At 37.1% G+C, this 25,151-nt stretch overlaps 1 protein-coding gene across 8 annotated transcripts in view; it reads left to right on the forward strand.

Moving 5' to 3' along the window:
* The window catches only part of Chd7 (chromodomain helicase DNA binding protein 7), a 194,825-nt gene that overhangs the window by 113,013 nt on the left and 56,661 nt on the right, over positions 1 to 25,151 (forward strand). For all 8 annotated transcript variants that reach the window (XM_004842140.4, XM_004842142.4, XM_004842141.4 and 5 more), the window contains 4 exons: positions 10,240 to 10,381; positions 16,247 to 16,384; positions 17,415 to 17,480; positions 23,640 to 23,695. In XM_004842140.4, coding sequence (XP_004842197.1) covers positions 10,240 to 10,381; positions 16,247 to 16,384; positions 17,415 to 17,480; positions 23,640 to 23,695 — 402 coding nt within the window. The remainder of the gene's footprint in view (positions 1 to 10,239; positions 10,382 to 16,246; positions 16,385 to 17,414; positions 17,481 to 23,639; positions 23,696 to 25,151) is intronic.

The raw sequence follows: 25,151 nt of genomic DNA on the forward strand, positions 1-25,151 counted from the left end.
AATAAAAGCTAAGATATTCATGGGTTAGGAAGAATACCATTTTCACATGGAAGGATTCATGGAGCTGAAATATTAGGATTTGCATTCTTCTTTTCAATGTGTTTTCTGTTGTTACATGTGTCAGTCCTGTGAAGTGGGAGAGAATTTGGAGGAAGTGCTTCTTTTGAATCACTCTTGAGGGATTTAGTGGTCCATTTAGCTATATAACGATTCTTTGAGTATACAGAAAGAAGGGAACTTGGCCAAAGATTGTGACTTGACTACTGAAGATCAAGTTAAATGAAGCAATGTAGGCTTGCTGCTAATGCAATTTCTAGGAACACAGTTTGTTCGTTGCTCTATTCCCTACCCCAATGTTAAATTTAGCAGAAAAATAAAATGTTATTTTTCAGTTGAATGAAGATACATTTTATTTTAAACCAGAAAATAAACATACCACTCTTATTTTTAAAAGCCACACAAAGCACCAAAAACATGTAAGATGTGCTTTTTGTAAGTCTCTGTAATCAACACTAGCAATAATAGTTAATATTTATGTAGCAGCTTTCTTTTGAGAAACTTACTTTCAGACACCATTTTCTCAATTATGGTCTAAAAGAGTAGTAGAATTTACTCAAGAAATATTTATATTCAGTCAGCAACCCCAACAGTGATATGTTTTGGTAAACTACTACATAGTTTATAATATATTCTTGCGTGTATAAAACTTCTCAATACAGATTAGAAACAAAAGCAAACCTTTAAGCTGTTTGGCAATAAGTAGAAAAAGATAGTCAGATATTTCCATCAGGTACATAGGTAATAAAATACATTAAATCCATGATTTCTTTTCTTTTCTTGTCTTTCTTTTACTCACATGTGATGCTAAGTTATGACCTAAGATATTGAACAGTTGGAAAGATAGATATTGGATGTTTGGAAAACCATGTGGTCAAATTTTAAATATGTAATCATAAAGTAGACTTTTAAGCCCTTTCAGTGTTTGGTATGGAGGAAGGAAAAAAAAGGAGTGTACCAAGCCATCCTGCTGACTCTGGTGTATTAAATCCAAGCACTCGGTCAGGGATGTCGTCTACTGCCTCAAAGTTTTTCTTCTCTTTAACAGAGGGACCATAGCTTTGTTTAAATCCCCGGTGCTTCTTTACATTACGATACCACTTCAGGACCTTTCCATTGCCCGTGAGCTTCCCACTGTGGCTCTTCCTCTCTTTGGCTCAGATCAGGAGAATAAGCAGGGTCAGAGAGTCCTCAGTCATTTTTAGAAAAGACTGTGGTATCTGTGACAAAATGTGAGTCAGTTTATATCCATCCAGGGAAGAGAATGCCTAACAACATTGACCCTTGAAAGCAAGTTCTGCTTCCTCATACTCTGTGATGGTTGTAGAAATCAACTGCGTCGGTCCTTGCAGTGGGCTGCAGAGCAGTGGGAATGTTGCCACTTTAGTTTATGTGAGAGAGAGCAGTGTAGCCCCACCACATGAAAGCTGAAAGGTGAGGAGGCCGTGGGCAATGATGGGATATTAAAGGGAGATTTTTCTGGTGACACATTCCTTTGAAGTCTTTCATAAGTGGAATTTTAGGGTGCAGCATATGTTATTACAGTAGATGCAGTTGTGATATTAGGGTTGGGAGACAGAGCAAATGGAATCATAGGCTGGTTTTTTAAAATTGAAAGTCTTATGTGAAATTCTTTGGAAAAATATAAAATTGCATACGAATACTATAGTATTTGTCTCTTAGTTACGTAAAGATCTTGAGTCATCAGATGTTTGTGCAAAGCCACAGAATGAAGCATTGGTCATCTGAAATGACAGCCCTCACTTCAGCCACCTCTCTGTAGAAGTCTTAAGTGGCTTAGCTTTATTTAAAATGTTAAACTTGGAAATTTATGAGTTCAGAAAAAAGACATTGTTCCCTTTTTAATTATTAGAAAGACAGTACCCTCAAACTTCTATTAGAATTCTAATTTTATGTGTAGCCATAAATTATTTAGGAACAATATAGTTTCACGGGAGTTGGGCTTCTGTTAGGGTGGATGGTGGTTTTGCCATTTGGTCTGCCTATTTTCATCCTACCTATAGCACCTGATTGAGTGGGCAGTGCATCTAATTTTTTGTATTAGCTCCCTTGGCAGATCAGAGAAGATAATTATGAATCCAGGTAATGGGGTTCTGACTGCCAAAATTATCTTTATTTGTTTTCCTTTCTCAGTCATGGAAATACTGTCCATAATAAATGTGACATCTTTTTTGTCTCTTTATGGTACTAAGGATTGAATCTAGGGCTTTCTATACTGAGCTACATCTCTAGCCTTTTTTTTTTTTTTTTTTTTTTTTTTGCTTTGAAACAAGGTGTTTCTAAAGACGGGCTGGGATTGAATTTGTGATCTTCTTGACTTAGCCTCTCAGAATGCTGGGATTACAGTCATGCAGTATCACACAAAGTAGTCATATATGTGTCTTATGGTTTATTACTTAGAAAAGTATTCTATGGTAAATGACCACTGAAAAGCATACTTTTTACATTAGCTTTACAATGTGTGATTTGTGTTAATTCTTTTTGTTGCACTATAGTGCCAGATAGTGCCATGTAGCCAAAGTGGCTAATACCTGTTTATTAGCTAACTGTACTTCCTTTCAATCTTCCTCTGGCAGATACTAATTCAATTCATAAAACTCAATAACTTGCAGATTTTCTATGTTAATTTTTGACTGTATGACAAAAGTTTATTTATCTCAAGGTTTTCTTTTTTTTCTTCCCCCGCCCCCGAGTATTGGTGATTGAGCCTTTGCATTGAACTACATCCTTAGCCCTTCTGACTTTTTTGAGACAGGGTCTCATTACATGGACCAGGTGGGACTCAAACTTTTGGCCCTGCTGCCTCAGGCTCCTTCAGTGCTTGGATTACAGGTGTACACCACTCTGCCCATCTAGAACATACTAATATTAAAAATTGATTTGACTTTCTGGAGAGCTTTCTATTCTATTTTTATATTTTTTAAACATTAAGCTTTATAAAGTGGCCTAGCTGGCATGGTGGCATATGCCTGTAATCCCTGCACTTGGGAGGTTGAGGGAGGAGGATTGCCATGAGTTTGAGGCCACCTGGGCTACATAGTGAGCTCAAGGCCATGCTGAACTACATAGGGCAACCTTGTCTCAAAATAAAAGGTCTATGCTGTTGCTATCCTGATAGCAGGGTGGTAGAGCTGGAGACGTAGCTCAGTGATAAAGCACTTTCCTGGCATGCATGAGGTCCTGGGCTCAATCCCTAGTGCTGAAAAAAAAACAAAACTTGGGCCGGGGATTTAGCTCAGTGGTTTCACCCCCTGCTGCACAAGCGCAAGGACCTGAGTTTGATCCCCGGTACCAAAAAAAACGAAAACAAGAACAAAACAAAATCTAAGGAGGAGGATCCTGATGTCATTGGAAGATTAAAGTTACCCAGGGATGATACCAAGTAGCAGATATTCACCAGGAAAGGATTCAGAGACCTGAAGGCAGTACAAAAGGTGACGTCAGTGTTGGACTCTCAATTCCAGGACTTAAACATGGGCTGTCCTCAAGCTAGACAGATTGTGGCTCAGTCCTAATATTAGGACAATCACGTCTTGAAGTTTGTAAAATGCAAAGGCAATAACTGTTGAGTTTGAAATGCAGGTTTTAAATGAAGTAAATTTGGCATCCAAGTTTTTTCTAGTTTTCTTTGCTATTCCTTTCCTAAAAATTTAGCACAACTTGGGGCTGGGGATTTAGCTCAGTGGTTTTGCCGCCTGCTGCGCAAGTGTGAGGACCCGAGTTCGATCTCTGGTACCAAAAAAAAAAAATTTAGTACAACTAGTGCATTGAGCTTTCAGTCATAGCTACTTAAGGTAACAAATTGCTTGTATAGGTGTTTCATTTCGTGGCTTTCACAGAGGTTAAATCTATTAATAATTTGTCATTGAAGTCATACATTTGATGTCAAAGTAAAAACAGAATTGATTCCCGGATCTCTCCCTTTCACCACTCTGTCTTTCTAAATAGAACAGTAGGGTGAAGAATTTGTGAGTGGAGTTTAGGAACTAGGGGGCAAGGCAGGTGCTCTTGCAGGGAAGTGTGTGTGTGCCAGGATGGGCAGCCCCAGAACACCAGAGTTGCACACGGGTGCCTCAGGCAGAACGGAAAGCACTGGGGCAGTGTGGGCCCTTCACCAAAGGAACGCCGATGGCCTTGGTGTGAGGTGTGTTGACCTTTGCCCTTATTATCTGCCACTCAATTTATTTTGTCTCTTTCTTCATCTAGTTTAGTGTGAAATAAATTTTAGTAATAGGGCTCTATTAAAAGTTTTATTTTGTAGTTTTATTTTATAATACCCCACATTTTATGCTGCTTTAATTTTAATATTTTGTACTTGTTTGGTTTTGCTTTTTAATCTTTTAATTTTCATTGTTTAAAAATTTATGAATTAGGGTATAGAGGAAATCCTGTGCTCTTGAGATGCCAAATGCTCTCCTCTACCCGCATGGAGCCCTTGACCCTAACAGCTGACTATATATATTTTATTTTGACTGACAGATCTTTCGAGGGTTGTGTTATACCACAAAGGTCCTGTGCCATGTCTTCTGTAGCATCTTGCACTGCAGACATGTCTCTTCTTATCCACTAGGTTCACTTCTTTTTTAAAACCCTTCTCAGTCTGTGAAGAACACATCTTTTGTTCTTTTCCTAAAAGATGATAGTGTAACATTGTGCAGAAGCTTGAGTCACTGCAAATGAACTTGACTAATCTTTTCCTAATTCTCAAGATTGATTTTTCCCAATATGATAAGAATCCTTATAAATTTATTTCATTCGAAGGGCCTGCTAGATTGAAAACTCGCATTCATTGTCCAGATATCTTCATTAACCGACCATACTTTTCTTGTCATATTTGACTCAATGATATGGAAAATTTTTTAATTTTCTCTCTCCCCCTTCCCTTTTATTTTTGAGACAGGGTCTCATTCTGTAATTCAGTCTGACCTTGAGCTCACTATGTAGCCAAGCCTTGAACTTGGGGCAATCCTCCTGCCTCAGCCTCCTGAGTGCTGGGATTACAGGCCTGTGCCACCACACCTGGCTCAAATTTTGTCTTGATGCAGATCTTTAGATAGTCACCATGAATTAATGTTTAGTGGCATTTGATTTTGTAATAAACCAGGGCAGCTGTTTGCTTTTCTATTAAATTTTGGCCCTTTGCATAAGGCCTTGTTTATTTAATTTAAAAAAGGGGCATAAAGAGGTTTATTAGGCAGAATTTAAAGTACACATGCAAAGAAAATAGACTATGGGCCTTTGAGAGAGGTGCCTTATAATCTGAAGTTGGGAATAATTGTTTTGGAAAGTGGAAGTCTATGGAATTTATGAATCTGTGCTAAGTCTGGGCTTAGTTTACAGGAGAAAAGTGATGGCTCACCCCCAGGGAGAGAATGTAAAGCCTTGTTTAGAAAATTGTGCTCTTTCTCAACAAAAAGAACCAGTTACACTACATTTTATCACAGATAAGTGTGCCCAGCCCCGTGTTAGGAAATAGCATCGGCCTATCTTGATGGACTCTTACCATCTTCAGCTGAATAGGAATCATTCTGTGGAGTAGATTCCCAAGAGTGTCTACACATGTGATAAAGATTGGTCTCTGAATACATATTTGTGTTTTGTTCTAATACTTGCTCATCAGTGTGGTATATATTTTGATGACATCAGGGATAATCACAAAACTGTGGAGCTTGGTCACTTGAGTACACGCGACTGCCCAACAGTGTAACTCTACCCTCATAGTGAAATACAGAGGTAAGTTAGTGGAAGAACAGTGGCCCCTCAGTCCTCCAGCAGCATCTGCAGAAATATCTTTCCAAGATTACAAGGGTTTTTCTAGCTTAAAAGTAGGTGGCTCTGTGTCTCAGTCTCTAGCCCCAAGAGTAGGTGGCCCTGTATGTCAGTTTATAGCCATGCGAGTGGATTTTTGTACATCTCAGTCTAGCTTCATTAGTGAAAGGCTCTTTATCTTATGCTGTTTAACTCTATAGATGAGCTAATATTGTAAGTAACCTGTTTGGATGGGCAACAGAAAGACACAGGTAAATAAGACAGTTCTTCCCTTCGAGCTTACAGGAGACTTGATAAGAGATACATACACACAGTGCTTTGATTTTAACACTTTGCAGTATTGTTCACTCCATATTCTGTGTATTTTAAATCCTCCTTTTATAGAGTATGTGTGAGATACTGGTAGAATAAGGGTATCATAACCAGTCCAGGCTGTGGTGGTCTTGGAGTGAAGGATGGGCTACTGAGTCTTGAAAATGACTAGGTCAGGGCAAAAGTGGAGATAGAAGAGGTAGATGTGTGTTTCAGGGACAGTTCTGTTTGCCTGGAGAACAGGGAGCAAAGCGGCAAGCATGTGGGCGGAGCAGCAAAGGAAAGCTGCTGTTGCCAGTTGTCAGAGTTGCAGCCTCTTGTACACCAGTACGGAGAATCTCAACATTATATGTAGGAGATTGGATTTAAGCAGAAGAATGGCCAGGGCAGACTTGCATTTCACCTGGTCACATTGGTGACTCATGGAGATCGGTTTGCAGGTGATGTTGTGCCTTCATGACAATGACACTGAGCTGGAAAATGCCAGAGGCAGAGCTGGTTCAGAAAGGAATGAAGGCAGATGTGATTTTTTTTTTAACGACTGCTCCCATCCAGGGCTAGAATTTGACAGTGTTCCCTATACGTGCCTAGTTTCTCTTGTGCTCCCACTCATAGGTTGCTATGTGGTATCCAGCCCCAGCTGTGTCTCAGTCCCATGAGTAGACATTATTGCAGCTGTTGGAGATGCATTGAGATTTTTCTATAACTGCGCCAAGCATCTCAGAGACCTCATCTTCAATATGCAGTGTTAGTATAAAGGATGACACTTATTAACAATATTCTCCTCAGAACTGGAAGAACTACCCTCTTGGCACAGTTAAGCTTTTGTTATAATTTGGATGAGGAATATGTGTATGGCTACATTTTGGCCTTGACATCATAAAAGGACAGTTTTGAAGCCTACAGACCTAAATACTGACTTTGTGGACTCACCTTTTTCCACCGATCAGATGCTGGATATCCCTTCCTGTGGGGCATGAGGGTAGTGAGACAGTGGGAAGCTCTTGTTACAGTCTGAGTGGGACTAACGTGAATTAAAGCAGTCATGGTGGGACTGGGGAGATAGGGTGCATTCTGTGAGTCTGCTTGTTCTTCCAGCTGGTGATTGGGAATATTAATAATGGATTTTCCTTCTGCTTATGCAGCTTAGATGAAGTGATCCTCAATACAAGTGAGGTCCTCTCTATAAGTCCCTGCAATTGATTTGGCCTAGGTAGGTCTACACTAGATCTTAGCCAAAAGGCCGAGAAGCGATGGCCTAGGTAGGCCTGAGCCACGGCTACGGAATATTTCTCCGCGATGGCCACTTGTCTTCCAGATGTGTATAAATGTTAACCATCTGTGTGCCTAATGCTTCCTCAGCTTTCTTCTGTTATCTCACTTAAATCTCATAAAATTTTTTGGAGGAAGGTATAATTACCAACTTTATTTTACAGTGAGGAAACCAAGGCCCAGGGGAACAGATTTATCTGGGGTCACAAATCATAAGCGACAGTTGGCACTTGCATTAAAATCTGTCTGACTGAAACCAGTGCTCTTAACCACCATTGTATATTACCATCATTTGTTAAATCATTTGACATTGGCTGTTTTGGGTCAAAACAGTTTTAATATAATACTTAGTTGAGGGCCGGGGATTTAGCTCAGTGGTTCCGCCGCCTGCCTTGCAAGCGCAAGGATCCAAGTTCGATCCCTGGTACCAATAATAATAATAATAATAATAATAATAATAATAATAATAATACTTAGTTGAAAATCCAGATTAGCTTATTGCAAAAATACTAACAAAGGCAATTTTATATAGACAACATAATTTTGTCCTGGATTGTAATGTCTTTGGGTGGACACTGAAGATTTTGTAGCCTTTTTTGACTTCTTAGCCTGTTTGATTTGTATATTGGTACTTGGAAATGCTTAGCTGTCTCTAAATATTAATGGCGCAAGGTCTAATGAGTTTGCAATCTTTCAGTAATCAGATCTGGGGTAAGTGCTTCTCTTACAGGCTTTTTGTCTAAGCATTTGGAGAGGTCCTGTCTGACTTTCAGCCATCTTGGAAGTTCCATACAGTTTATCCTTGGGAAGGGCAGATGGAAAATCATTAGCACTTCTCTCCTCCAGCAAATAGATGTTTCCTCAAACCTGGGCTCTGGTTGGCTTCCAGACAAGTAAGCCTTTTGCTCCTGTAGGACAGTGCACACAGTGCCTGCCACCCCACTAAATTAAACTGTGTTTCGCTCTAGTAGAGAAAGGTCACCATGGAAAGCATAGCTGCCAGCTCACTTTACCTGGCAGTGGTTCAACTCTTTGACAGGCCTACCTCTGATTTAAACAAATTTGAGAAATATGTAAAGTTTTGGAAGCAGTTTTGCACTGATTTGATAAAAGAAACCACAAAACACTGCAGCGCAGGTGTTGAGAATGTTTGAAAGCTGATTGAGGGAAGCAGATGGCTTTAGTCAGTGGCATCCAGCCAAAAGAGCAGGTGCTGGTCATGTGACCGCTGGTTACCAGGGTAATCTGATTGCTCTTGGCGTGCAGATGAAAGGAAAGGGGCCCAGTGTTCAGCTGTAGTATTGTATAATTTGTGGCAGTTAGAGCGGAAATAAATGCTGGAAATGGAGCCTCATAGTAGGGGAGACTTCTGTCCATGTGTGGCGTAAACACTAGGACAGTTGGATGAGGAACTGTTGTATGGATTTTTTAAAATTTTAAAAATATTATGCTTTCTGTGAGTATTTTAGTGACTTAAAATTTTAATGGCATTGCCTTTTTTCTTTCTTAAATAAAATTGGCTCTTGAGACCTAAATGTCATTTGCTCTAATCTTGAATTGTTTTATTTCTTTATATGGCTATTAATTGTGCTAGAATGTTATGGAACAAAATCAAAATAAGCTAGTTTAAGATAATCAAGTACTTTATTAGTTGAAAAAATACATGTTAGGTGTGTGTTAGACACATTGTCACTAGCAGCACTTTTGAAATACTTCTTATAGTGTATGCATTACTTAAGTAAAAGCATCTAGAGATCCTGTCTTCTTCCTTTTGTAGCAGCTGAGGCTAAAAACATTCAGTTTAATGCATTCTGTCAGCACACTTTTCTGGGAATTTAGAAGCCAATACATAAATTTAGATTTTTTGAAATATTTGTTTTTAAAATTAATTAGAATTTGAGAGTCCTGCAAATAGTAAAAAGAATAATCATTGCCAAGGTTGGATTATTTTCATTGTTAAAAAATACTAGTTGATGTTAGAAAATCTTGGGAATGACATGGAAATCAGAGATAATACTAAATGTGTATTCCAACAAGACTGTCAAAAGTAAAGGTTCTAATTTAAAACTTAAATTTTGAAAGTATTTTTTCTTAGAGTTCCTTCATGTCTTTTCTATAATATTCAAATTCTGTTATTATTTGTCAACAACATATTTTGGAACTTGTGGTTTAATTATTGGGCTTGCTTTGCAATATTTTTAATTTCACAGACCTAACATTTGAAAAAGACTAGTTGTGATTATCTCAAAAAATGTTTACCACCAAAATAAAACTTACTTTTAATTAAGAACCCAGCAATAAGTAAAATTATATATTTTGGGAAATTGCTGTATAATTTTTATTATTACTATAAAACTAGATAAAAATGTAACTGGATGGTATAAGAGGATATTTAATAGTACTAGTCACAAAGGATTTGAATAGAAGAAAAGCTATCTGCAAGAAACACAAAGATATGATCATTGTATGGTATTTTTCTTTGACAGTTTAGAAAAAAGTGTTCCACACCTGAAAAATTTGATAAAACTTTTTAGTCTGACTTTTCATTGTGGCTGGGTATATTGGCAGGAGTTTTAAACAAGTGTACTGTGTATGATGTTGAGTTTTTGCTTGCAATTTTATTTTAATTAGGTCAGATATTTGCTAAAGGTCATCGATACAAAGTTTTCTAACTTGAGAATACCATTTAACTATAAATGGCCAACGTGTATTGACTTTATCAGTTGTCAATCATACTTAGGGATATTAATGTGGGAAATGAAAGCCACATTAAAAAGTGAACACTAAGTGATCTACTTTGAATTCTAGTAATAAGAAATCTGATTCAGAAGCAAATACTTTGAAGAAAAAGGTCAACAAGGGAAAAACAGAAGGTTCTGAAAATTCAGACTTAGACAAAACGCCCCCGCCGTCTCCTCCTCCTGAAGAAGATGAAGACCCCGGTGTACAGGTAATACCACCATTCCACCCCTGAATTTCAGTTATTTATCGTGGTTAACTTTAGCCACATATAAAGTACATTACACCCTCCCTACCACCTTTTTTGTAGAGATGCTTGTGAGATTCCTTTATTGTTGCCTGGAATATTATATTCATAGTGATGAGAGCTAGTATAGGGGTTGGGGAGGGCACAACACGTAAACTCCTAACCAGTTTGGTTTTGCCATCTTTGAGTTTGTAATTAATAAAACAAAGACTCCTCCTTTATTTCTATAAATGTATATTTTGCGGTGTTTAGTATATGTGATTGCTGACATTGGTTAACATTAGTTCATTTATAGCCGGACTCACATTTTTGTAATTTCTTTGAAGCTTGGTTGTATGTCTTTTTTAAAATTTTACAAAATAAAGTCCAGAGCATAATTTGTAGGTTGTCTTAAGTTTTCTGACATCTGATGCTCGGAGATGAAATATGTTCATGTAATACTAAAGTTTTTATGAACAAGTCAGTAGTGTTCCAGAGCCAACGCTGTAGAATTTTCCAGTGTTAGATTTTCCTGACTTACAGAAGATTTTGTAGGAATGAATTTAGAAACTAGCCCTGAAATAAACATTGGGCATTTGGGTTCTTATGTATAAAGTATGCTGCCTTCACTGATTGGACTGAGGGGATGCTTGCATGTGACGGTTAAAAATTATTTCCTTGTTAGGTTTCTTGGAAGTATGCCAGTCTAGTCCACTGGGATGGCTGGGAATGTGACTTGTGTGAATGACATCTGAGTTATCAGGGAACAGTTACTGAGGAGTCCCACTGGAATAAGAAACCAACCCTGAGAAGTGTATTAGAGTTTTTTATCATTTAGTGCCCACTTAGGACTTTCATCTGTACCCCTACCAGTTAGAAACAAAATATTTGTAATATATAGCTCTAGTCTAAGTAATTTTAGGTTTCTTTTTGTTTTATTATTGTCTTTTGAGTAGAAGAGAGAAATGGAGACAGAATGTGAATGAGTGTGATTTGGTGTTGTTTGGTTTGGTTGTATAACTAACAGTGACACCTTTGCATTGTGGGTTAATTAGGTAATTTCTTTTTATTATACATCAGTGGAAAGATATTGGGAAGATAATTGTCATCTTTTTTTTTTTTTTTTTAATTGATTAAGCAGTTTGGTTTTTTGGGGGTTTTTCTTGTACCAGGGATCGAACTCAGGACCTGTGCTTGTGCAGCAGGCGGCGGCACCACTGAGCCAAATCCCTGGCTCTCGATTAAGCAGTTTTTTAAGTATTTTAATGGTCTTGAATTTTATTTTTATCCACCAGGGTATTTTTTCCTGATTTGTATTTGCTCCATGCAGGACCTTAGTGCCAGTGGTTTTTGGACAATATTTAAAAGATTCATTCACAAATCATAGAAATTCATTATTTCAAAATACTGCTGCTGTTTTTTAAACAGTCTACTAATTAAGACTCAGATGGACTTTATGAGTACTAATTTGGATATTTTTCTCTTCTACATTTCAGTTACAGAAAAATGACAATTCAAATGAATGTCAATGCATCCTTTCCAATTAGCTAGTGTGTAACTCTTAGGGTTCAGTTCCTGGCATCTCTGATGTAGGAAGTGATGCTCGCTGTTTATTTCTTATGTTTCTTGTAACACAAGCATGGAGTGCTTAGAGTTAAAATTCTTGAATTTTGTGATTGGTTTCCAAAAGTAAATGCCATATACATTTAACTAACTCAAAATTCACAAGGTGTTATAACAGGGAGGTCCTGGAAACACATTTAAGTCTTCTGTTCAGTTAAAACAGATTTATGTTTTAAGTTATATTTTTTCTGAAACAATACAAGTTTTAAAAGTGGATGTTACTTTAGTGTTAACCCAAAAGTTTTGAGTTATGGTTTAAATACAATTCTTATGTTTCATTTACATTCTCAGAAATCTTGCAGATACTAGTTCAAGTGACCATAATAGAAACATAGTATGTGGTGAATAATTTAATTTTATATTGGGAACTTGTAAAAGGAGTCTTGATACCCAAAGTCAGTGACCTTAACAAGAATTATTATGTAGAAAGTAGAGAAACCATATAACATTTAAACATTTCAGAAAATTGAGTTGCAATTACATTTTGGATTTTTTGTTTCACACCTATGAAGTGACCTTGTATTTACTACTAACTCCATTACTATTGTATAACTTTATATTAAAAAGTTTATATGAGAGGAACTTACATTAGAAGAGTTATATTTTCCAATATATAAATTTGGGTTTTTTTAAAGATCCCCTTTTTAATACTGAAACATTTCATTAATATTAAAGTGGGATTAAATGTAAAGTGGATTTGTCTTAGACCCTGACTAGAACCTATCCAGTTATTTGTGCTGGAAGAATACTATGACTTATGTGGCCTTAAGTATGGAAACCTGATAAAACACCTCACAGGGATCATTAGTACCACATCCCTCTCACAGTAAGGGTATAAAGATGGGAGTGTAAGTTAATCCATTTAATTAATATATTAGATGAAATATAGATATTATGCTAACTTTCACAAAATTAAAACAATGTTCTTCATAACAGTCTTTTTTTAAAAAATAAGTCTTATATCTTGAAGAAATTGACAGCCCAAAAGTGATGGATGATATAGTAGGCCTGAGAGCAAAAATAAGTAGGTCAGCTTTGGGAAGAGAGAAAGGAAGCTGTATAAGGTAATTGGGCCATTTTTCTTTGGAAACCTAGAGCTTATTAATGATGTCTTCAATCTTACTAATTGCATTTTACAATGCTTTGAATGCAATCCCTTATGTGATCTTCACAGTATTTGTAAGGGGTGGTTACTATTCTCAAGCCCGTTCTACCGGCCAGGAAACTGAGGCCCACAAAATAACTTATCCAAAGCCGTGTGAAAGTCAGGGCTGGTTCAAGCAGGAACATTCAGCTGAATGGCTCGTGAGATCAAGCTGCCTCGTGTGATGTGAAGAAGGATCCAAATGGCAGAACTGCCACTGATTGCTCTGCTGCCTCCCCTAGTGATTGACTATTCTAAGCAGCATGGAAGGTCTGTCTTAGGAGGATCCCTGAAGCAATCTCTAGCTCATGTCATTCCCTCTGGTCAAGGACACTAGTGTTAATAAAACCTTACCCTACCCTAAATGTCCTTTGTCAGAAAGGGGCTCTGTGCCTCTGTTACTCTCTCTGTGTAGGGCTGAGACTTAATCTTGACCGAACTGTTTGATGGTCATATTATACTGAGTGTGAACTGTCTCATATCTCTTTCTGAGAGTAGGGAAGAACACAAACATAAGAAGATTAAAATCAGCCCCAATCTGTAGGAAAAAGTGGTCAGACTGTGTTGGTTCTGACTCAAGAGATTCAGCGCCTGCCTTGCCCTTGGTGTACATGACAGACATGTTGCCTCTCTCCGCCTTGGTGTCCCAGCTTTACAATTCATGAGCTTCTTTAAAATTTTATTTCATAATCTTTACAAAAACTTTACATCGTGTTTTTTGAGTGTTCTTTTTATTTCTTCTATGTGCTTTGCTAACGCAGTCTCTAGTTATAAAATTCTTCTGTTCATTAACAATTTAAAACTTATGCATATCATATTTAATCTTAGATTTTATCACGTATACATATTTCCCACCATTTTAACTAAGAGTGCTAAATATTTGTTTAAAAGAGCAAACAATATAGAATTATTTTGAACAAAATTTGCAAAAACAGTTAAAGTTTTTACTTTTTAAGAAAAAATTACTTTTCATTGTCATCCATTATGAATTTTTCTGTTCAATCCTTCCTCTTAAAAACTTTATGGAACATTTCTTTTAGGACCAAATTCAAAGCGTAAACCCCCCCTCTGCTCCTTTTACTCTTTTCCAAGAATTAATACTTACTAACAATTTGTGGGACTTTGCAATTTTTTTCTGTTACTGAAAGCACACATATTCATTTTTTAGCAAATATTTATTGAGGCATGAAGTACATAAAACATAAATGCCCTTTGTCTTAAGGAGTTTTTTGATGATCCACACATCCAAATACCCAAAGTGTTTTACTTGTCTTAAGTAGAATCATCAGCTACTTATTGTTATGTGACTTTTCATTTAACAGTTTTTCATGCAGATATTCCCAAAATATGTATGTAGCTTATTGGAAGGGGAACTGCTGGATCAAAGTGTTGGCATGTTTTAATATTGCTAGATATGGCCATATTGTTCTACAGAGGCTGTGCTGGGTTATATTTTGACCACTAGAGTGTGAGAATACCCATTTTACCAACAATTGTACTAAAGCTAGCTATTACCTGTCTTATATTTTAAGCAGCAAGGTAAAAAATTATAACAGTTAAAATTAGCCTTCCTAGTCATTCATTAATTTTGTCATTCAACCCTTTGTCTCTACTAAATTTTCTGACTGTTTTTTTTTTAGGACCAAAAGTGAAATACAGAAATTTTTATTCAAGTAGTCTTCTGAAGTATGGGGTACCTTGGATAATAGCGTAACAATATTTGTGTAGGATGTTGTAATTTACAGAGTATCTTCTAATGGATTCACTTTTGGGGACTTTTTTGGTACATTTTAGGTATATAATATGATGACATTCATCATTGGGAATTTGCACCTTTACATGATATATCTTGGTTCTTATTTTTTTCCCCATTCCTCTGCCCTCCCTTCAACCCCTTCCACCCCTTCCTATTTTCAAAGACTTTGTTTCTATTTTTTCCTTTTCTCATATTGTTTTCCCTACCTCTCCCATTTCCCCTTCCCCTTCCCCTTCCCCTTTGGACCTTTTCTTTCTATTTCACATTATCTATTGTATATTTTGATCCTTATTTACAGTTTCTCACAACAGAGAAACTTCAGTATTTATACATGTATGTCCTGTTTACTTCACTTAAGAGTATGGCCTCAATGTGCATCCATTTAGCTATAAGCAGGAAATAAATATATGAAAAAATGTTCAGCATAACTGGTCATCCGAGAGATGCAGATGAAAAGAACACTGAGATTCCACCTCACCCCACAAAGAATGGCTGCTATCAAGAAATCAACCAATATGGGCTGGGGATTTAGCTCAGTGGTTCTGGCGCCTACCTCACAAGCGCAAGGTCCCGAGTTCGATCCCCGGTACCAAAAAAAAAAAAAGAAATCAACCAGTAACAAACGCTAGTGGGGTTGTGGGAAAAAAGGAACCCTTCTCCACTGTTGGTGGGAGTGTAGACTGGTGCAACCACTGTGGAAATCAGTATGGAGATATCTCGAAAAACTAGGATTAGAGGTCCCATTTGACCCAGTTATCCCCCTCCTGGGTATCTTCCCAAGAGAGTTAAAAGAATCATACCACAGTGATATATGTGCACCCATGTTCATAGCAGAACAGTTTGTAATAGCTAAAGCTTGGAAACAGCCCAAATGTCCATCAGCTGGTGACTGGATAAAGAAGATGTGGGTTTTTTTTTTTATAAAATGGGGACATTTTTGTATGAAAAATTTTCAGTCATAAAAGAACAGAACAATATAAAGAATCCGTATAGATTCATTACCCAGGTCCAATATTGCCGTTCTCATTTGATGGAAACCCTGGTGAAATGAAGAACAAGATTCATTGGTGCTTTCATTTTCCTATCGAAGAACATTTTCCTGGGAGCAGCAGTGTAATGGCTGTCCCAAGACTCCAGGCCAGATTTTCCCCCACTTTCTGTATATTTGTTGCCACAATGATCTATTCACTTGATTTACGGAATTAAAGTTACCAGCTTTTCTTTAACATTGTCATCTTTTTAAAACGTATCTTACCACCGTGAGCTATGTTAAAAAGAGCACCACCGATTGCTTTTTAAAACCCACATTGTTGGGGTTTTGTTTTAGAAGAGAAGGTCCAGCAGGCAAGTGAAGAGAAAGCGTTACACTGAAGACTTGGAGTTCAAGATTTCTGATGAGGAGGCAGATGATGCAGATGCTGCTGGGAGAGACTCCCCCTCCAACACTTCACAGTCAGAGCAGCAGGTTAGCAGCCAGATTTGTGTGGTTCATGTATGCATTTAAAAGATGGACTGGAAATCTTATAGCTGGAATCTGAGAAGTTCAGTGACTGTGTTGGACTTTCAGCAGGGGAACATTCATCTGATGTTGGCTAATATGCTTTGGGAAATTAGTTGTTTTGCAGTATCTTTTAAAAGCCCTGTTCACTGAAATTTGTTTTTATACAAGCCTGTGATATGTAATTTGACACAATTTTGGAGAATTAATGGTCTATGCTGAGGGAAGAGTAAGAGCTAGAATATGAGGCAGCTGAATTTACCTCTGAGAACTCAGTGCTGCAGCTTCTGGGACTTTAATAAAACACTCAAGCTGGTCTCCTGCTGTTTAGCACCATAAGAACCCTTTATGAAATTACTACCTTGTAGTACCCAGCAGGGCACGCTTTATTCTCTGTGCAATGTAAATGATGGATAGAATAGTGTGGATAAAATATAGATACTAATGTAGGATTATTGTAAAGAATTTTTTAAATAATACTTTTTGCTATTGTTATACTTTAGTTAACAAACTGATAGCACATTGAAAAGTACAGTATGTTAAATACAGTTTTGTGTCTTATTTGTTAATTTGTGTCACGTTAAGCTGTGGCTCAGTATTTTATGTGACCTCTATAGATAAAAGCTGCCTACAATAACAGAATGATGAGTATATTTACCCCATGGGTATAGATGAAGAAAAGTTATATTTTTGACTGCTGTCATGCAGAGATTATTTTCTCTTGGCAGCTGGAGTTTCTGAATGCTCTCTGGCTTGAGGGACCCATGCTAGTCTACGTAATTAAATCACATAATCATGGAGTAATAAGCACAGCTCTGCCTTTTGCCTTTCTGTAGAGTGAGATTTTTGTTCTTTCCAGTCATATTTCCCACTGCTAACTTTGTACCCAGTGATTTAAAAGTGTGTAGATGGGGCAAGGGGGAATGTTTTCTTGCTTTTGTAGCATGAAATGAAATGTTTTCCATTTGGATTGGTTTATGCCACTTTATTTTCTTAGGAATCTGTTGATGCAGAAGGTCCAGTGGTAGAAAAAATCATGAGCAGCCGTTCAGTGAAAAAGCAGGTAAGCACTATTTGGAACAATCAGAATCTGTGGTATATGTTACTCTTCTAGGATTATTTGCTTTGCAGTTTTCTTTTAAGAGTTTGCTATTATAAGGTAGAATTTCTGGTGATTTTTTTTATCTTGTCTGATCTGTTAGCCTAGTATAAATCTTTGAAACATTTTAACCTCAGGTGAAATTTAAATATATTAAGCCATGAAATTAAAATATATTAAGATTTGTTACATCACTCAGAGTAGGCAGGGAACTCACAAGTCGCCAAAGAAATGTATCAGATTCTCAGTTACAGACTACTTTTTTATTAAAAATTACTCATAATAATCAGAAACGTGCATCTACCTCTCATCTCTCTTTGGAAGGTCTTCTACCCTAGTCTCGTGGTGGAATAGACAGTCTTTTTATTCTTTTGACAAGTAGGTGTTTTCTCAAAAATTTTGTAACTTTTTTTTTCGTTTATAGTCGAAATACTCATATTGCTAATGCAAAGGTGAAATATAGGGCTGTTTTCAGTATAATTTTCAAAGATGGTATGATTAATTTTTCAGAGTTAGACAAAGTTCATGTTGGTCTACAAAGGTAACCTTTAAGAACTTGTGATCACCTTCCTGAGGGACTCATATGTTCTGTACCCAAAGGAGACTACTTTCTAGAGACACTGAAAATTGCATGTTGGAATATGTAAGTGCACCTAGGTGTCACCGTAATTATTTAAAAGAGGTAAAGCATTTTCCCAAGCTAGGCAAGAACAGAGGAGCCCACAATTCTTTTTATTAGCTTTCAAGATGGGTAGAAATGAAGCTTATGTGTATGTATTTTGTTTTTGCAATACTGGGGATTGAACCCAGGGTTTTATACATGCTAGGCAACACTGCCACTGAGGAGTATACCCCAAAGTTCCCTTCAGTTTTTTCGGTATGCGAAATAAAATGGTTTCTCTTTAGTAAAATGTATACAAAGTATAATTGCCCCAGTGAGAAAGATGAGGATTGGAGAAATTATGGGACTAAAAGTGAGATCCCAGGCTTATCAAATAGCAAGGTTTTGCTATTCATATAAAATAATCAGGACGGATATGTCAAGACACTTTCAAACGGAGTTTAGGAGTGGGTTATGTATGTGGCTATCTGGTAACACTAAAGATTTCTGCTAAAGTGAATTAAATGATAAAATGCCAGCCAACTCTCCTACCTGTCCAAGCAGAAGTGAGCATATTTAACTCATTTTAGAAAGGTTATGTTTTTATCCTACTAATGACATTAGGACTGTTCATTTGCAAATTGTCGATATATGGTGCAGTTTAAATACTTGACATGCTTTGAAGAATAATCCCCTTCACTGAATTGAAGTGACTTGTTTGAGTAAATAGCATGTCATTTAATGGGATACACTCATTTTCATTCAATTGATAGTACTTCAGCAGGCCTACTCAGCAGGTTTGGAGGTTGCAAATTATAATTAGCTATTAGAGCTACTTCTTAGACTGTGCATTATGTAGGACATTGATTTTTTTCTTTCTGTATTATCTTTTTTCTTTTCTTAGCTACCTGTTAAGGACAGGTGTGCACATTTTAGGCATAGGTGTTGTTACCATTTACTGATGATCCAGTTTATCTTACCGTAGGGCATTGAAAATGATAATTTAGCCAGGTGTGGTAGTGCACACCTATAATCCTAACACTCAGGAAGCTTAGGCAGGAAGACTGCAAGTTCAAGGCCAGCCTGGGCTAATAGTGAGACCCTGTTACAACCTCCTGCCCCATCATTACAACCAAATAAAACAGGTGAATTTTAGGATGGAGAAAATTAGTGGAAACATTCATCTGGAAGGTCCAGTATGCCTTGAGGTATGATTTGAAGTAAGGAAGAGAAGTGGAGTTCATTTAATTGTTTATCTGTTATGTTTTTTTTTTAAAGGGCATTTAAAATTCAGAGAAGATAACAAATATTAAAAGGAGCTAACTTTTTAAATTGCTAGTGCTCTCAGAGAGGTTATTAAAGTACTTATTTAAGTTACCAGCTTTAGAAACACTGGAGGAAGGTATCACAAATAGAAACAAAAGGAAATTTGAGATTTTTCTGTGAATTCTAGCTATGCTTTTGCTGGTATGTTTCCTATTACCATGAATAATTTAAGAATTGGCTCTTAGAAGGTGTCTTTCTGTCTCCCTGCCAGCACTATAGAAAGTGACTGTGGTACCCCAGTGCCCGTCCTGCAGAGTGCTAACACATAATAGGGACTCGATGGTTTTTAGTCAGTCGACCTCACTGCTATAACCTCAAAAGTATGCTGTTCCATTATGATGGAATTGTGCAACCCACAAAACTTTCTGGCAGAGCCTCCTCATTCAGCAAGCACCTCCTGTTAAATGGGGATGGCTCAGCATTTAAATGTTGTTGTAAACTCAAGTTAATTTGAATGTGAAAGGCCATAGTTTTATTTGTATTTGATTTCAAAGTAGCTCCTGTATGTGAACGGATATTTCAGTCACATAAAAGTTCAAGTCTTTCATTTTCTGCATTTAGTCATTAGCCCTTTCTGCTATAAGCCATCTATATTTGGAGTACAGTTCAAAGTCTTTGGGTATTAAAAGGTCAAAAATTAGTTTTAAAGACAAATTGTGGCTGTATTCCATAAAATTTTTTATTTTTCTTTAAATTTCAAGGCATTTATCTTAATTCTCTTCAATTGAGTTCTGCAACTAAAAATAAAAGCATAAAGTTAAAGCAAAACTCTTAATTTCATTCATTATTGTGTTATTTTCTCCCTATTATCTCTATTAAAGTGTGCAGTAAATTGGGCCAAAAGCTATTCATGTCCATGCCTTATTGTTATCTTTGTGAAGGTACTTTTTCATGCTTTTATGCATTATTTAATTTGTTTTTGTTTTGGTTTTTTTAGTTTTTTGAGACAGTGTCTCACTATGTAATTCAAGCTGACCTCGAACTCACTGAGTAGCCCAGGCTGGCCTCAAACTCAAAATTCTCCTGCCTCAGCCCCTCAAGTGCTGGGATTACAGGTGTGCACTACCACACCAGGCAAAATTTTTCTTTTTTTGCTTTGTAGTTTAGCTTTGTTTGTCCAAGGTAACTACTTATGTTGTTACAGATTGCTTAGGAAAGATCTTTTATTCCTTCAGGCTGTAGGAGTATCAGTTCCTGGATAGCCTTTTTGAATCCGGGTGGCCACAGGAGTCTATATTTATTGCACAATCAAGGGTTCTGGTTTATATGAAGAGTGGGACAAATATGGTTTATTATGTTTAAAAGTTTAAACTTAGGAACAATAAAAATTTCTATACATGAGGCACATTTCTCAGAAATATTCTATTGAACACATAAAACTAGAGTGCTCTCAGACTTAATGGTAGCTATTCATGCAGTGATTTGAAGAGGTGTGTGTGTGTGTGCGTGGACCTAGTTCTCTGACTCTGTCATTCATTGGGTATGCATATTAAGGGATGACATCTGAAAATTGGGTAGTGTGAGGTTTTTGAGGCTGGTCAGAATGACTGTCATTTAGTGAATAATGGCAGTGGTGCTCCTGAAGGCTCATGAATTCACATGCTTTCACTAGATGGGCATGATCGTATTTATATGAAAGTGAAAAACAGCTCTATAGTTTTAGGGTAAAGAGGTGGTTATCCTACATGTGTGGTCAGTTAAACAAAACACATTGCTATATTTAGGGACAGCTGAAAGATAGAGATCCTGGGTCAATTCTGCACCACCTCCAGGTGCTGCTAAGTGAGGTCTCAGAACTTCGTCCCTTCCTCCCAGGCAGCTCTAGACACTCCCTCCCCCACCACTTATGTAGAGAAAAGGGTTATTTGGGCTCACAGATATGGAGGTTTCAGTCCATGACTGATTGGCCTCATTGCTTTGGGCCTGTGACAGCATATCATGGCAGGAGCTCCTGGTGGAGCAAAGCTGTTTACCTTACAGAAAAAATGAAAGAGGCAGGAAGCGAGGAGGTCCTAGGGTTCCACTGCCCCCTTCGAAGACATGTCTCCAGTTACCCAAGACCTCCCACTAGGCCCTGCCTCCTGAAGTTTCCATCACCTCTCAGTAAATAGCACCAAACTGAGGTCTGAACATTTGGAGACGTGGGCTTTTGGGGAACACTTAAAATCCAAACTATACCTAGACCCTCTTGTTAGATATCTTCACAGCAGGTTTCTAGAGGACTAGCTGGTCATAATAAGAAAATAAGTATTAGTGAGAGGTGGGAACAGGTGGTTGTAAGAGAAATCTTTAGTAAGAGAATTTGAGATAGAATGAAAACTCTCCTACTGTAGGAGATTTGATCCTGTGAGTTTTGGTGTCCACTTAGACTTATGGAACTATGAGACCATTTAGAATGGAGTAGAAAGAGCAATGTAGAAGAAAATCTCAAAAAGAAGGAAATGAGAGCATAGAAATGATAAATCTTGTCTCGTCACTACCTGCAAATTGTATCATTTTTAAAAACTCAAAATTTAAAGAAATACAGTTAGTATCAAAAGAGTAAAAGCTCAGATATTTGAGTTCCATTCTAGGTTTGAGTCACGATACGTTGTGAGAAACATCAAAAGATCTAGGCTCTCATTCTCCCTGGTTGTCTACTATCTATTGTCTTATCTTTGCCCTTCTACTGGGATCTCCTAATTCAAGATATGTCTTAAAATGGTCATAGAATAGGGAAGTATTACAGCTGCATCTTGGATGGATTATTACTTGAATTGACTATAATTTTTCTATAAATTAACTCCAGGTTTATGTAGCTGGCTTGTGAAGATACTGGCCATCATTTCATTTCATTTTGAGCAACTAAAAGTCTGTAATAAGGATGGTATCCTGAATATGCTGGTTTAAACAGCTGTTTTATAGTTATGGCCTTTCACAGACCCATTAACATGCAACCAGATATTAATAGGTGTTGACCACATTCCTGAATATCCAGTCTTATTGGTAATTTTTAGACAAGCTGAAAAATGTGTAAAATTCAAGTTTAACTGATAAAGGGAAAATTGTGAACAAAAGCTTAAGTTCACAATCATTCACAGTAGCTTGAAGATTATAGATTGAGGGAAATCATGCCCTTGAACAGATCTGTGCTAAACTGTTATCCAGTAGAAGTCTTTGCTCTATTTTTTGGTCCTCTGCTGTGTTCCTACTTGCCTTAGTTTTCTTCAGAGCATCTACAAAGCAATACAGCACCCATGTATGACCCTCAAAACAGGCTTTGGGGCTCTTGTACAAGTATAAAAGCAATTCTGAAGCACCTGTAAGGGGTGTTTATGTTTTATATCCTTGCTTTATCTGATCAAATGGTCCAGAAGAAAATTACATATTATGACTTGTTCAACCAGCCTATAACCAAAAGAGGGGAGAGGAGAGAGATGTCTAAAATATCATATAAACATTATCTTCTGGATACCCTGTAGCAGGTAGGATCAAGGAAGATGTTACAGATAATCTTACCACTGAAAACTTGATTTGGCTGACTTGTTTTAGGATTTTAACCTAGCCTAAACGAAGTATTTGGAGTGTTAATTTTATTTGGCTGCTGTGTATGTGAGACATCTTGTCTGAGAGGTTTTAATTGTACCATTGAGTAAAACTAAAACTATGAATAGTGATGCACTGAAATTACACCATAAGAACAAGGTTTAGTTTTATATGGTTTCTTGTTTAGAGTTATTAACTATATAGAGAAATAAATGTCTTTTAAATATTTTAAAACATTACAAAACCCACAATGTAAAGTTGCCATGAGGCAGCCAAAAATAATACATATGGCATTCAGGAGAGCAGTTGCTAATTGGCTGCTGCCTGAGAAAATGGTACACTTGGCGTCTGCTTAACACTGTGGGTTTGGCAGAAAGCCAGATTTGGGGTCAGGTTGTTGTGAATGAAGCTGCATGTGGTTAGGGAGGAGTTAAAATGATTCATGTCTTAGAAGCTCAAGCCCTTCGAGTAGAGTAGTACGCATGGGCCTGAGCACGTCAGGCTTCTTCATCGCACAGGCCTCCTGCAGCTCACAGCGTGTGCATCTTTCCAAGGAGGCCCTGCCCTGCTCTTCTCAGGTCATTTTGGGCTCATGTGGGAGTAAGTCATTACTTTTGAAATATTCAAGTACATGGTTTTAAGTATGTGCCTGAAATTTTCTTTTGTTACAGAAGGAATCTGGAGAGGAGGTAGAAGTTGAGGAATTTTATGTGAAATACAAAAACTTGTAAGTAAATTGTGATTTTTAAGAAAAAATATATGAGGGGATTATATTTTCAAAGTACTGCCCAACCTTTTATTTAAAAAATTGTTCATTGGAAAATTTTGGTATGGTTGATTTGATGCCTTTGAGGCTGTTTCCTAGTAACTTTGCATCTTTGATATTTTATAAATTTAATTTTCCTGGAAAGTGTGCAATTGGTGTAAAGTGTGCTAACTTTCTTATAACCAAGAAGTTCTTTTTATTTATTTATTTATTTTTTGGTACCGGGGATCGAACTCGGGACCTTGCGCTTCTGCGACAGGCTCCGGAACCACTGAGCTAAATCCCCTGTCCAAGAAGTTCTTTTTAAACAGAATAAAAACTTATGATAATAGAGAAATAAGGTAATAACTGCCTGCCCTCTGAGGCTATTCTCCAGATCTGTTCTCCATCCCTTCATCTGTGCATGGGATGCCAGGCACTTGAGACAGAGCTCCACTATGAAAAGAAGGCTCTAGAAAAACCATCTTTCAGGCCTTAAAATACAGTGAGCTGTCACTTTATCTGGGTTTGTTTCTATATTTGTTTAGTAGATTTGAATTACATTGTTTTAAAAAAAATCTGAATGGAAAAAGAACAGTGAGTTATCCTCATAAGATTCTGTTGTAGGCCGGGGATTTAGCTCACAGGTTTCGCCGCCTGCCTTGCAAGCGCAAGGGCCCGAGTTCGATTCCCAGTACCAAAAAAAAAAAAATAAGATTCCATTGTAGACATAGACAGTACCCCTGGTCCAAACCACATTATGATGAATCAGCATAGTTTTCAGGGTCAGTAGTTGTCCTGCTGAGGACGACTGAAGATCATTTACTAACTAACCTGACTAACAACCACAGAATAAGGACAAAAACATGCATTCGTAATATAAACAATTTATTTTACTCTTTTTAAGACAAAGAACTAAAACACTGTATTAATAAATTGTAGGGTTTCTAAAGAGTTTTGTGAATAGTTGTGAAAACAGCCAAAGCAAATTTACACTATCTTAGAAAATGAAAACATCAGGTACCATTTTTTTTATTGTTCCCTTGTTGTCATTAGCCCTGTGTTAATAAACTAACGCATTTTGATCAAATTATAAATGAAACATTTTACTAACTTACCCTTTGTAATTTTAATTGTGAGAATTCTTTGAAATGCAGAATCTGGCAATACAAAAATGTTCTGTAAATGTTAGCTGTTGTCATCATTTTGTCCCCAGAGCATGATGAGTTTACACCTGTATAAATTATGCATATGGCATGATTTCCTCTGCTGAGTGCTTAAGGAGAGAGGTCAGGATAGGTAAGGAAGAGGTGAACTAAGTAAACCAGAGGGGAAAAGTTCCCTTGTAGATATATCAAATTAAAACAAGAACAAAGAAACTTAAGTATCAGCTGCTGAAAAACAGACCTTGCTAGACAGGCATCTGAGTCAGTGTGTG

This window comes from Heterocephalus glaber, unplaced genomic scaffold, assembly GCF_053883595.1.
Source record: "Heterocephalus glaber isolate CG9 unplaced genomic scaffold, H.glaber_assembly_v1.0 deba00001553, whole genome shotgun sequence".
Lineage (NCBI taxonomy): Eukaryota > Metazoa > Chordata > Mammalia > Rodentia > Bathyergidae > Heterocephalus > Heterocephalus glaber.